General features: G+C 35.2%; 1 protein-coding gene across 8 annotated transcripts in view; it reads left to right on the top strand.

The window, feature by feature from the left end:
- PRKN (parkin RBR E3 ubiquitin protein ligase) overlaps positions 1-14,833 on the top strand; it is a 706,034-nt gene that overhangs the window by 614,478 nt on the left and 76,723 nt on the right. The window contains exons 11-14 of one of the 8 annotated variants that reach the window (XR_011149828.1): positions 1,590-1,662; positions 2,522-2,611; positions 3,051-3,152; positions 3,721-3,858. The exons of 4 other annotated variants lie outside the window; for them this stretch is intronic. Coding sequence is in view for 1 of the 4 variants with exons in the window: in XM_069010102.1 (XP_068866203.1) it covers positions 1,590-1,652 (63 nt within the window). In the remaining 3 variants the exon portion in view is untranslated. Of the gene's footprint in view, positions 1-1,589; positions 1,679-2,521; positions 2,612-3,050; positions 3,153-3,720; positions 3,859-14,833 lie in introns of those variants that run through there. 3 more of the 8 variants (XR_011149830.1, XR_011149829.1, XM_069010102.1) reach the window with 3 other exon arrangements.

Raw genomic sequence — 14,833 nt, 5'->3', positions numbered from 1 at the left:
ATGAAAGAGAAATGTGAGTTTTCTGGAGCCTCATTCAATGGCTTATTAATGTTAATGTATGTTAGCTTTTGTTTGAAACAATTGTTATGGGGGTGAATACATTTATGAAGCTATGGTTATGGCAGAAATAATTTTCTGGTGATCTTAAGAGAAAGCAGAGTATCAGTAGGGTGTGACAGCCTATATCTTTATGTCTGTAGTTGCATCATGATATAGGCAAGTACAACATGAGCTGTATGATACAGTTTGCTAATAAATAAGAGGCATGCATATTAAATCATACTTCTTAATTAGGTCTGCTTGAAACGTTCATAAGGGCTACACATAACTGTAGGAAACCTCCCTTAGAGACCATGATCATTATGTCATAGAACAAAACAAGTTCTGTCAACAAATTCTGGAATACGGAGCATGTAAATGTTCAGTGAGAGCTAAAATCATTTTCTTTCTAAGACGCAACAGAATAGTTTGAACTCTCAATGTAATGAAATTCAGTAAAGAAAACAGCCTTAACCTTTGCTTACTTAATTGTGCCTCAGTGCTTCCGGATATCCCTTAGGACTGCAAAAGCTACATCATTTTTCAGAAGGTAGCTGCTGGGAAATAATTTTTAAACATTAAATGGGTTGTCAGATTTTAGTTTGAATTAAACCCACTAGGATATGCCCAGGGTATGTCAACTATATTTTTCTTTTTACTTTAAACAGCCACTTATACTATATGTATTATGAAATACACCAGTGAGACTTCTAAATCCTTCCCTGCTACCTATTTTCATGTTCAATGTCTTTCTGAAGTTTTTGAAATTGGAAGCTCAAAAATGAAATAAGTTTTAACTTCCAGAGTTGACATGCTCATTGAAAATGTAAATGCTTATATTGACCTGGCCACACTTTTTCCTGATATCAGTGAGAAAATTTTGGTTGATTTTACTTAGAATAGAGCTGATATCATGGTATGAAACTATCATAGATCTTCAGCCTGTAGCTGAGCAAAATGGATAATGTGGTGCAAGATAGGAAGAACCTTTATTTTGTCAAGGAAGAATGAAAAGTTAATTTTACAATTCATTCTAATCAGATTGAGAAACTCTTTAAAAAGCACTGTGTAATCTCCCTAAAGTCCCCTAGTGCTAGCTCATTGTTATTTAATCCATAAAATGCAATTTTTGTATATGAAAGGCTGTAATAGTTAATTTTTGAAGCACGGAAAAAATGGATTTTAATGTGATATTTTTATTTAAAAATTTTTAGCCAGACAATTTTAAGATTTGTTAGTTCATTTCTACAGGCAGTTTTTCATAACAGTGTCTTTTTTTTTAATTTGCCACATATTTTCCATAGTAGGGTCATTATAAAAATACCAAACATTACCAAATATATAATTTAATCTATAGGTTGCATATTTTTAAAACACTTTATTTTGGATGTTGATATGAACATTATAAGATTGAGGTTTTGCCAGCATTTACCTGCTGTCCCTTGAGGGAATCCTGTCATCTCCATGGTCTGGATCTAGGATTAATATTTTGACAGGGCTTGATTTCAGATTTAGCTGACTCACAGCTAACTCAAAATTATTGTTTACAGGTATCCTCTTGGAGTTGTTTTCCAAATACTGGCAGATGGGTTTTTTCTTCTTTCTGCCTATAGATGCTGTGAGGTAATACTGCTGACTATATAATTTATCCAACCATTTCCAATTTTCACCTGTATTCTTTGGCTAGGAGTCTTTTTTGTGTCATTAATTTGTAGAATGCTTAGTACACTATGGTTCCTTAACCAAAAAGGTGTGTTTAATGAATTAAGAATTACAGGCATATGTGAATATGTAACTGAATATATGTAAGTATATATTTCACTCTTACATGTAAGATGTTCCAATAAATGCAGTAACAAAATCAGCAAACTTTACAGAAGAAAAATAAACAAACAATAACTAACTTTTTTAAATGTGACAAAAATATCAGGGAGTTTTGGGGCTTTACCTACTAGGACACAGATGATTTTACCCATAAGCCAAATAAGAAAAATAAAACACACCAGAAATAGTTTAATGTAAATATTATGAGAGAATTTTTTTTCATGAACTGAGGAGAATATTGAATTGCAGATATAAGTGCATATTTTAGTCACAAGTGAAGGAAAGAAAAACAAGGACTGTATGCCTCCAGCAGTTTCCAGTTTACAGTTCCACTTTGAATGGTGTTTGCTGTATTATATAACTGATGTTCCTGCACCACAGCATATTGCACACTTTCTCATCATTTTTGTATTTTATTATAAATATTATTCAAGTTTTAGATATGGGAGACTTTAAACCATCCAGACCATATATTCATCTTACCTCTTATTGGAATATATGACAAACGATTCCATATTGGAAATGCACAGAACCCATATGAACATGAGAAACGTGTACCGTTATTTGAAATATACTTTCTTCTATGTCTTTTCTCCTGTGCTAATTATGTTGTTTCATGCTTTTTTCATTAATGTATTGGCATTGAAACTCTATTAAGAAGGAATACAAGATTGATTTAAAAGTGCCAGGGTGACTAACCTAAAAGGGAAGTCCTTGGAGATAACTTGAGGCGGTGGGATGCAGATGGGTAAGTCTGTAGATATTTCCAATATGCATGCTCTTATTTACTTGCTGTTGTGTTTAGATCAAACTTTAGATACCACATATGCCCCAAAAATCAGCACTATACAAAGAACTCAGAAACTGCATATGATTACTTTGACTTTGAGTACTCCATTGCTTTTAATGGAAATTACTCCTGACTTGATTTTATGTTTGCATTTACAAATTAATGGATAGAAGAGAATCTGAAATAGTCCAGGCTATCTTCTTAATTCCCCTGCTGATCTCTTTATACTAATCCATCCATTTACAGCAGTAAAACTGGATTAATCAGATTAGCACTAGGGAAAGTCTATTTAAGATTAAGCAGCCTCACTGAAACTTTAGTGTGTCTGAGATTGGCCCAGAAGTTACTGGGTCATGATTTGGTGGAAGATGAAATCACCTTTTCTCCTCGTCCACAGCTGTATTAACCCAGCTCAGAAGCTGGGTAAGAATAAACAAAGTTCTCTGCTAAATTGCTTCTCCAGTGGAGCTTCTTGCTCTTGTCTTTGGAAATGCTTAAGGTGAGAGAAGTATAGAGCTGAGCATAGACTTGTTATTCCTTATACACAGAAAACACTTTAAGTCAACTTTAAGACATTTTGCTTTTGAAATGAGGAAATAGAGAATAATTAAAGTAAGAAATCATAGTTTACTGAGGACAACTGAGTTTCCAAACTAAAATGATGTGAGAATGTATGTGAGGAGAAGTAGCATAGAGCTATTTGTCAAACAATTCTAAGTTTAGAATCGGAAAGTGAAAAACAATGTGAAACAATTAAGGAATTTTTCTGGTTTTTGATAAATCCTCTTGCATACTTTCCCATTCTTCTGGAAATCTCATTTTCAGTAGATCTACTGACAGTGATAATTCTGCTGATTCACACATATTATACCAATGACAAATTTAAATTTTTTTAAACTTGTTAAGGTATTTAAATTTGGCCATTTGATTTTTGAGTTTAAATGCTGCTCTTTTTCAATGGGCTCATTATGAATATATTGTATGTTATTAATAATATTCTCAGTATTCTCAGATGAATCTTCTCTCCTTGCTTTGCTAGATCTTTCTTATTGTTCTTTTCTTTCCAGTCTCCTTTATAGCAACAAGGAATATGGGCTGTGTTTAAACTGTGGACCAGAGATAAGCAGATGTGCAGAACAAGATATTTCAGTGTCTGAGATGTGACATTTCCTTATGTAAGCCTTTATCACTGAAAGCCAGTAATAGTTTCCACAATAAATGTAGTAATATATGTACATTTTCTCTTCATTCATTGTTGCATGTAAATTCTTATTGAAATAACAGCAGAATGCTCTCCTGATAATATTGACTTTTGAACAGTGAATTTCCCCACTGGCCACACTTAAGACACTGCACGTGTCCAGATCGCTAAATTCTTCCTATTTGTTAAAACTTATTTGAGAACCCATAACTTGAAGCTTTGGTAGAGATTTATTAAATTTAGAGACTTTAAGCAAACTTATATTAATAGAAGATTTAATATTCGAGAATTCTTGTAGTGGCATTCATGGTATGTGTATGTGAGTGTGAAAAAGAGGGTGAATTTAAAAATTCTCTCCTGTACTGCAGCTGAAAGCTCACAGTGAGACAAAGTCAGTCTCATGATAAAAATGAGTGCCGCTATAGAAGCTGTCTCCACAAAACTGAGATATTGTTTTCTCAGTCTACCATTTCTCCTGCCAGTTGGCAGATTTTTTTTCAGAAAGCGAGCCATCTGCTACTTAAACCACACAGTAACTTTGCAGCTCTCTGCTTGCACTGTTTTTTCTCATCTTGACCTGTGATCAGAGGAATTTGTGCTTCAGTGATATTGCAGCTAAGCACTAAAATCAGAGCATTTTAAGGAAACACAATCCAGGAAATAATTGCATATGTTTACTTTCAGAGCATGGTGTGTGGCAACTGATGATTCTTGTAGACATTGAAGGTTTCAGGGTCTCCTAGAATTTAGTGTTCCCCCAAAACTGTTCCCTGTTAACACAGTTTATCCTTTGTTCTCTCTAACAGCAATTCTCACAGCACTTCTGTGACAGTTTTAAAGGAATAGTTTTCCAAAAGGTTTATATTTTACCATTAGAGATGGATCACTGAAACTAAAAAGATTGAGATTACTGTGATTGCTTTTGATTTTCCTGAGATTTTTTTCTATTTGAGGTGGGTAATATTATTTTTTTGTAATAATATTTCTTATCGTATAAAGCAATGGACAATTTTCAGTCTCTCAGTCCTCGATGGCAACTGCAGTTCTGTTTGCATAAAGAACAAAAGAACAAATTGACAGCTTTAGTTTAAATACTACTGAATTTAAAATACAATAGACTCAGCTCTATTCTTTGTAGGTCTTTGCTTCCTTGCTTCCTCTTTAAGTCAAGGTGTTCAGTTAGCACAAGAGAATCATAGAGGACAAGGATGGATCATCTTTCCAAAGTGTGTTCTGGGTCTGAATTTCTTACTCCCATCCTTTGATCAGTAAAGGGAACACATCAATGACTGATCTTTTGGTTCAGCCATATAATGAAAAAGGCTTAAATTCAACAAAGGAAAACAACATCATATCATATAAAAAAGTTTTATTTGGCCCAAACTAGTCCATTTCAATTCTGTAGAGTATTTCTGTTATAAACAAAGCAACAGAAATCCTGGGCTCAGTTTAAGTCAAATCAACAAAGGAGGAAAGGGAACTACAGCTTCCCCTCTCTGAAGGAGGTAGGAAATACTTTTCCAACATTGTTCATCTGGTGGTCTTTGAAGTACTTTCAAGGAGAGTTATCCAAACATGCAGGGGTGTTCAGGAATTTCCTTTGACAGATGAGGGTCCAAGGCTCCTCAGGCAGAAGAGAGAGCTGCTGTCTCCTTGTCATCTGCTCCCATGTTTGTTTGATTTTTGTGAGTATAGCCGGAAAATGAGAATCCATGCAACCTATCTGCCTAGCCCATGCCAAATTCACATAGTGTTGGTGGGCTTGAATCAACTATAAGTAAATGTAACTCACACCTGCTAAATTTGCTTTCCTTATTGAGCATGTGGAAAAGAATTTTGCCTTCTCTGATATCATCAAGTAAAACTGAATGGCAAAATTATTTATTCTGTAGTTTCAGCAGGTTCCATCCCCACCCCTCCAAAGAAAAACCCAAACAGAAACGAAAAATACACAAACAAAAAGCCTTTCAGGCAGTTCTGTCTATCCAGTAAATACCCCAAAGTCATATAAGAAACTTAAAAGAGGAGTAAATGAAAGAGGCCATGCTAAATTTGTTTAAACAGACAGATGGCTTGAACAGAAAGATAGCATATTCTCTCCCTCAACTATAATGTTCTCAGCAAGTGTCTCTGTTGAAAGGATAAGCATGAGAAGAGGTAATAGGATCTTAAGATAACTAGCAGCATATCAACAAAGCCAGTCTGGCACAGAGTTATAAACAAGAATTATCTTGGTATTATTTGAAGGCCCTCCACATGCTGGGAACTGCAGCCTCCGCCTTTTATTTGGAAAAGATATTCATCACATGGTGGGATAAAATCTATCAGGAAATAAAACCTGTTTGGTTCATGTTAGTCAACTGACTGGGGACAATTCTAAATATTTTTGGAGAACTTTGGCACAAGTTTTAAACACCCACTTTTGTGAAGCATATGCTATGCTATAATGGATTTGTCTAACTGATTTTTAAGTTTGTTGGGTCAAAGAAATAATAACATCAGCCATTTTTTTTTCTTCTGAATTTACTAAAACCTATCAAAAATGAAGAATATTATGGGGAGAGTAACAGCATAAAAGACCATTTAAAGTTACACACCCTTGGGAAAGACAAATAGTCACTGAGACATTAAGAATGAAGAAATCTAGCAATTTTTAATGTGACTTGAGGACTGTGGAGGAAGCCTTGTGAAGACAATTAATTAGTTTCCTGGATCCCAAAAAGTCATGCAGTGATTCCTGCTTCCATATCCCTCCTTTACTAAGCAGGAGCTTTTAGAAGTTGCTGTGATTTAGTAAAGAAAAGCACAACTTAAGCTATGAGCAGTGGGTTGGAGGCCATTGGTGGTGTGAACAGCTGGAACGGAGTCGTTTGCTCCCGTTCAGTGAGGGGACTCTGCTACACAGGAATGCTCGCAGTTGCTATCGCTGGGCTGCAGACTCACAAAAAATGCCATTCTAGTGCTTGGCCCTGGAAATTGAGGATCTATAGGACACTTTGTGGCTGCTGGTGGTCTGTGACCTCAAAGGTTTGGGATCCCATGGTTTTCAGATGTTTTTACATCTCATAATTTTAGAGTTTATATGGGATTAAAGTGATACAAACAGGTTAGGCTGAGTGTTTTCAAGGGGTAATTATATTCCCAAGAGTTAAGCTATGCTGGCATTATTTACAGTGATGATATCTTGACTCATCCTTTTACTTATGAGTGTTAAATGTGTGGCAAGTTTTGTGTTGGTTCAGTGGCTGCTACATCATGTACCTGCTTGTGAATGGGGTTCCTTGACTTCACTACCATAAATTATTTTATGTTATCAGAAACATACACTAAGAGGAACTGTAATGACTCTAGCAGAGCTGTTACAGAATGTGATTTAGTATGTGAAGGCGGTCAAAACTCTCTCTTTGCTAGAATTGCTAAGATTTTTCTAATTTTAGATTTTCTTTGATATTGTTGTCCTGAGATATCTGACCAAGATTAGAAACCTTCCTCACCTGAAAAATATGAACTCTTTAAAGATAAAACAAAAAAATCAATGCTCAATTTTTAATCAGTAGTTGTTACTATTTATTTCATTAGGAATTTACTTTTGTTAAAAAATTGATGAATCCTTAAAGGTTTTGGTATATTTTTCTTCACTGATATTTCCAAATGGTGAACATAATTGAATATTGCCATTTCATGTGCAGAGACAATTAAAGTGACTGCATAAACACTGTTCAGCAATCTAGAGACAGACAACAGAAACAAAGTCATTAGATTGCTCTTTTCTAAATCTCATGCGGGGCAACAAATTGAACCTGTGCATTTGAACAAGAATCACTATTATTAGAGAATAAATTTAGTAATATCCTGAGGTGCTAATAGTGTTGAAATAAAGATCTCTCAATCTGTTGGTGAGTCAATACATCAGAAGATTACTCTTTAAATCTAGTAGTCAAGGGAGTAAAACCTATTGTGAAAGCTAATACTTTTTTTTTTCTGAAGTCTGTCTTATGCCACAAGGAGAGAAGTTATAACACAAAAAATTTTCAAGTCTTCCAAATTGCTGAGAAATTCCTGTCTAATTCACCTGGCAATTTTTACTTGTTATTTGGCACAGTTTGTGCCACAGAGTGCTGTTTGTGTTCTTGGTCCTCCAATTTTCTGCCTACCCCAGTCACATTTTCAAAAAATAGCTACATCAAAATAGAAACAGGGATGAGTAGGGAGCACAGCTACCAGAATTATACAGTCCCTGAATTATGCAGTACCTGCATCACCTTTTCCTAAGGTTACATTTCAGCAAAGTCTCATAAGAAGCCTTTTAACTATTTGAAGTTGTTGGTTTGCATTTGTTCCCAGCAACTTCTACTCAGCCTTGCTTACCAGAAAGAGCTGAACACACACTCCTTCACATGGTAGGGTGATAGCTCTCTTCCTAATTCAGATAAAACAGTATGACAAAGCAAACATTATTATCTGTGGGCCTAATATGTTGTTCAATGGCTGAACATAATCTCAATAGAGATCTCCTATCACAAGTAGCATCAGACTGACTGCTTTCATTAAAAAAAGGTTGTAAAGCACTTACCAGTAAAAAAAAAAAAAAACAAAACCAGTCAGATAAAAAGCACAAAGGATGAAGTGATAATTTTTTGTTAGATAGTTTGTTATCTGATCTGGCCAACATTTACATAGGTACAAATGTATCCCTCACTGGTGGAGCTTCAGTTTCATTTCACATAATTGGATCTGAACTGAGCTTAGACAGAGCCATTCAGGGGATAACTGAACATCACTGGGCCTCTGTCACTGTGCAGGTGTTGGAGTAGCCTAGTTATAATTCCAATGTGCAATTCTATACTTCTTGTATTGGAATTGTCTCCATATTACAGGCTGCCTCTATCACTAATACCATGGAAAAGTTAGATTCCTTGCCTCAGAGCTAAAACTTTGAAAGTGGCATGATGAAAGGAAGTGATGACCAGAAGGTGAGGAGAGAGGGTAAGGAAACAAGAGGGTTACAGTAACACGTTATTCCAATTATCTAAGTTGGTTTGCTTTCTACTTAGTTATTTCCTTTTCTTTTCTTTCAAGACATACACTGTGCAGGATAGGTTTCTTAGGGGATTTACTCTGGTAAATGTTTTAACTGTCATACCAGATACAGAAATATTTTAGGAGATCAGGTTTTTAATAGCTGAGAACCAGATCCTCAGCTTTTTGCTGCTTTGCAGTATTTGGGCAATGTAAAACAACTGGGAAATGCCCTGAGAAGGACCTTTGACATGCTTCTGCATTTTGGCTGATTCTTGCTTTTATAATGGTCCCTTGTAGGTTATTATGGTTCATTTTGAGCCAGGTCAACCCTGCATAGCTCCTGAAGATACTAAGAAAATTCAAGAGAGTGCTTTGCAAATGTTTTCTTTGTTCCAACATAAGAAATTAGATTCAAAGACCAATAAATGATTCACAAAAGCTGCATAATAAATAGTTGAAGGGGGGTAGCAGGGAAGAACTCAAAAGAGGAGGAAAGTAGATGAATTTATCTATCCATAAAGATAGATATTATCCATCCCCAAGATAATAACTGATGCTATCTATAGAAAGTATTATCTATAACTGTCTTTCTTTCAACATTTAATTTAGAGATCATAATTGAATCTAGAGTATACACTGTAAAATATACAGACTTGACAAGTCGGCTGAGCTAACAATGCTACCGGATTCTTAACAGGGAATTTTAGAGATTTTGCTATTTTGACTACTTTGTTGCATTTTCTGCTGCTTGTTCACACAAGCTGCAGAAATGCTACATATAGAACTTTGCAAGTTGGAAAGTCACAGCTATTAGTTTATCAGATAAATAAAGTTTACAGAATAACAAGAGTCTCTGAATATAAAAGAATATACAGAAATTATGTAATAATCAAGGGTCAGGAAAAAAAAATCTCCATACTGGTTCACTCCTCTGGAGAGGCAAAAATGAGGAGTAATAAATTTTAGCCTTTAATGTAACATCATTCAGAAAAAAACAGCCATAGGAATAGCTGTCACAGTCAGAATATTTTAAACCCTGATAAAAGAATAGTAAATTGCTAATGCTACTGTATTCCAGGGGAGTTGCCTGTGGTTTCTAAAGTAAGAAGATTAATGAAATGCCAACTGCTGATGGCTAAGAGTAGGTATTTGACCTCAGTGCAATCTGAGTCAATCAGAAGCTTGCAGAGTATCCTTAGGCTATTTTTCCATTGTTAGATGTTCTGTCTCTGTGTACTAATAAAGCATTCCTCTTTCAGGCTGGCAGCCTGGTACAGGTATACAGAGAATGGCTGTAAGGCTGTCTTAAAGAAGCCCTTTGTAAATCTCATAACAAGAAAGTATGGGCTTGCTAAACAGCCAGTCACCACCTGATATTCTGGACAGTGTAGTAGGTCACAGGAAAACTTACAGAACCCCTTATAATTTGGAGAGTCGCATATTTCCATGTTTGACACCCACTGAACTAATTTTTACTTCATCTTTTAGAATCACATCTCTCCTTCAACTGGAACACACTGCATCATGACAGTTAATTGTAAAATCAAGTCAATTAAATCACTAAGTCACTGTAAACTTGCTTGCATTTCCCTGAATATTTGGTTCTTGCAATTGCCACCCTCTATGAGACAGGGGAAAATGCTCCAGTTGTCAGCACTGGCACAAAGTAGTACAGCTCCCATAGAGCAGAGGGGGATAAACAGACATAAATTCTGTGTCTTCTGAAAGTTTTCACAACCCAGTTCTACTTTCTGTAGTGGAAATATTCTCTGCTTCTAAAAGACTTAATGAAAAGAAATTTCAGTGATGAGAACTTGGACTTTAATTATTTATATGTGAGAAACTCTTTTATAAGTCTTTCTGGGCTCTGTTTTTTGTGTTTGATGAACTTAACCAGATTCCCATTTTATGTGGTCAGGAAAAGAACCGGTTTATAAAGAGTGCCCTTTATAAAGGTAAAATTGGGTTTTGGCTTGCAGGAGGTCACAAAAGCAATTAACTTCAATCAACAAGAAGTGTCAGGAGTCCAGGGGAAATTATGCAAGTGTGTTTCTCAAGATTTAGTGATAATTGTCTACTCATCATGCACCAGTTCTTTAAGGATCTTCTGAAGATAATTGAAAAAAAATCTTTCCTGTTGAAAAAAAGTGTTGTTATTCTGGATATGACTTAGTACAGTCTTCGGCAGTTAATTTACTTTTAATTAGGAAGCTACCACTATCCTGCTGAATAGCTTAAAAGAATATTTTCTGCTTTGATGATGGCATTTTGGTAATGAGTGATCAGGTAGTTCTATTGACAAGATGATTTTTGAGTCATTAGACTACAGGTAAATCATGTTCCCAAGCTTTTCAAAGACGTATTTGTTTTAACTCAAAACTAATCAGGTAGCTCCTGTTGCTATAACATCTAGGTAAACTTTACTGTTACTAGATTCTAAGTTAGTAACACATTTGGCAGCCCTGAATAAAATCACAGAAATTATTCAAAACCCTCTGGAAATTTAAAAGTAATATCCAAGTAGAACACTTTCTGCATGTACACTCACACTAATATGCTCACACATTCTATTATCTATTAAAGAACTGCATTTACAAAGCAGCCTGAGCTCTTTGGCAATCAGCTTTGTTCAAGTCTGTTGGCTTGTCCTGTAGTCGCTTTAGGCACTGAAATTTAATTCGTTTGAATGATCTGCTTTTTTTTGTCTGCAGCAATTTTCAGGCCTGTGTGTAAAAAGTGTGCCTAATGCCCTGCACTTTTAAAAGGTGAATTAAAAATAAAGCTCCTTATACTGTAGATAAAGTCTGAACAGTTTGCAGAAATGGCACTGTGGGAGTCCATGCGTGGTACTGCATTAAGCTTACTGAAGCAAGGAACTGCCTTTATATTTCCTGTCCATAAGGTGCCTTGGAGAATGCAAGCCCAACCTCTCAGTGTTGCTGTTCATCCACTGCCCTACGACTGCTACTCATCCATGAAGTAAACACCCTGAACTGAAGAGTCTGTGTGTGTTGCTAATTCAGCCTGGACTCAAAATATCACCATGAATGTGCTATCCACAGGCCATTCCTTGTGATGAAGTTTCTCTTGGAAAGACCCGGCAGCCCCGTCACGAAAACCTTTCCCTCAGAAGTCCTTTATTGATACAGTTAGTAGGAAGTCAGTGAACAATTTCATTTATAATGCACCAGGAGAATTAGAACCAGGATCACCACAGCTATTATCTAGTATATAACTATTATCAACAGGAGCTATTTTGTCCCATAAAACTCTGACAGCGGGAAGCAACAGTTACTTTTTTTCCACTGAAGGCAGTTGATAGACTGAACATCCTCAGAGATTGGTTCGGTTCTCAGGCAGAGAATTAAAGGATTTACTCATCCAATATACAAACACAAAACATAGAGTAATAGACAAAATATAAAAAACAAAGGAAGTTTATATAAAAAACACGCTGGTGAAAACTAGCATGGAATGCCATGGAGATACATCAAAAAGCTGACAGGAAAAAAATTGCTTTGGATGTTTTAGAATGTATTAAAATATTCAAAATTTCAGCCAGTTAAATCTTAACAAAATAAAAAGCAGCTTGTTCCCACTTATATTAGCATCCAAACTTGACTTATTATTTTGGGGCTTTAACTGGACATCTTTTTGATGCTACTCACATTTTAATGTGGAGAATCAGAGGTAAGTTATCTTGGGAGTACTGTTAATGGACTTTTAAATCCCATGTTTTCAAAGAGTAAAGATTAGTTACATGTTCCTGCTCTTAGTATAAAGAGTTGCATTAAAAGTACCCTATGTTAAATGAATGTTGATTTACTGGCATTTCCACTTGACAAACAAAAGGCTTTGTCAAACCACTTTTTTTCTCATTTGCGTCTAAATTTCTCTCACATATTTGTAACCCAGAAAATGAATCTCGATTTGGTAGCACAATTACAGTAATTCTGTGAGTTGCTTACAGCTTGTGTGTGTCTGTGGGTGAAGGTATACTCATCCATACCTTTTTTCAAGAAAATGGACAGAGATGTGGGATAAGCAGAAGCACAGGCTGAAAATAAATTCTGTCAAGCTCCAACCAACTAGGGAGAAAGACATGAAGAAGCATGCATATATATTAATTTGCTGAAGACTTCGCTTCCCAGAAATGCTGTAGGAAAAGATTATTCACATATGCTTAGGCAGAATTTTGATATTATGTGGAGATTAATGTTGCTGTTGCTGGAAACACATGAAAGGGAAGTTAGGTGAACAATAGAAAGTGGAATGTCATCAAATTCATCTTTTTATACAAAAACACAGAATCTGATCTTTGGTCTGATTCCTTAAAAAAAAGCCTGCTCCTTTTAATTGCTAAAGAATAAGAAATCAAGCTGCTCTTCTGTTAAACTGAAGAACATTAAAAATAAATATATTATTTTTATGGATAATAATGCATTAAAGACAACAAAATGGTGATAGAGCAGTAAAAATGTTTTAAGTGGCTTCTAAATATACTGAGAGCTAGTAAACCATATATGAATGGAGAAAAGAAAATAAACACCTAAGACTGAAATTGTAATTATCATAAAGGAAGAAAGCTAGTTGTGAAATAAGTACTCTTTTTATAAGGCAGTTTTCTCATTGGAAGAAATACTAGAAGTAGAGAAGAGTACCTAATTTTTTCACAACCCTGCCACTAAAGTGAAATCCTAAATTAAATGTTCTTATAGGGACAAATTCAGGCCATAACCATTTGAAATAAACCCTTTCAAGAAACTGTCCTTTGATCCTAATATAAATATACTTTTGTATATTTATGGTATTTATATTCATCTTCTATGTACTGTAAAGAAAAACCCAGACTTCCTTATGATGAAATGGTCTACTGACAGTGATCTTTTCATGTATTCTCTGCTTTCAGGGAAAGGAAAAAAAGAAGGGAAGAATACAAGTCATGAAGTAATCTGAATTGCTGATTTCTAACAAATCATGGTATACTGTATAGTGGCAAGTTTTTAATTAGTAAAGGGTATGCTTTGCTTTTCATGGTGGTTTAGATGTTGATGTCAATGAACAAAAGTGGATACCAGCATCTTTGATGCCACCTGGTCAATTTAGTGCTTATTTTGAACCAATCTTGTAATAAATAATGGTCAGGAAGAAGCAGAATTTCAAATCAAATGAACATTATTTAGTAGTGGGTTTTTTAATTGTTTTTTGTAGTAGAGAAATGCTGTCTCATCACTGGAACTTGTATTCCTTTCGATATTAATTACAAGTGAATCCCAGTCCATTTTTTAATGTCTGGCTTGAAGGTAATGAATTATTGTCTCTTTAAATTTGTTTCTCCCTAATAAGCTAGTTGCAGCCATTGTAATCACTGTCAATGAGGGGCTCTGGAAAGCAAGAGTCATGCACAAAATAGTGGGCTGTGCCATGTCAGAGTGCTAGTGCTTGAACCTGAAGACTGTCTCTAGAATGAGCAAATTAGCTGAGTCACAAATCTCTTTTCTTTTTTCTTGGTCTCTCTGCTGTGTGCTTGGTACTTATAATATGAACCCTTGTCCTCTGGAAATTAGTTCAGAGTAGCAGTCCATTCCATGCAACCTACTGAGCAAAAATCAGATTTTAGTGTTTTCGTTAGAGCTGCATTAATGACCTAATGATGATAGGATAGTTCCTTGAACTGTCTAGATCCAACACCTCTAGGCCACAGGTGTATGTAATTCAAAATATGTTTTATATGAAAAAATATAGGACAAAAGAAGGGGCTTTTTTTTCCTATAAATTTATATTTGCAGCCTGTAGGGTGTCAATTTTCCATATTTATGCAGTATATAGAAAATACTTTTGCTTTTTTGCTGGATTATTAGTAGTCCCTTCTAAATGAAACTGGTTTTCTTATTCCGTTTTTACTTATAGTTATTAATATATGGTGGTTAATCCATCAATGATATTGGATTTACCAA

This window comes from Aphelocoma coerulescens, chromosome 3, assembly GCF_041296385.1.
Source record: "Aphelocoma coerulescens isolate FSJ_1873_10779 chromosome 3, UR_Acoe_1.0, whole genome shotgun sequence".
NCBI classification, from domain to species: domain Eukaryota; kingdom Metazoa; phylum Chordata; class Aves; order Passeriformes; family Corvidae; genus Aphelocoma; species Aphelocoma coerulescens.
The sequence above is the reverse complement of the archived record's forward strand: the minus strand, read 5'-3'. Positions and strand labels throughout refer to the sequence as shown.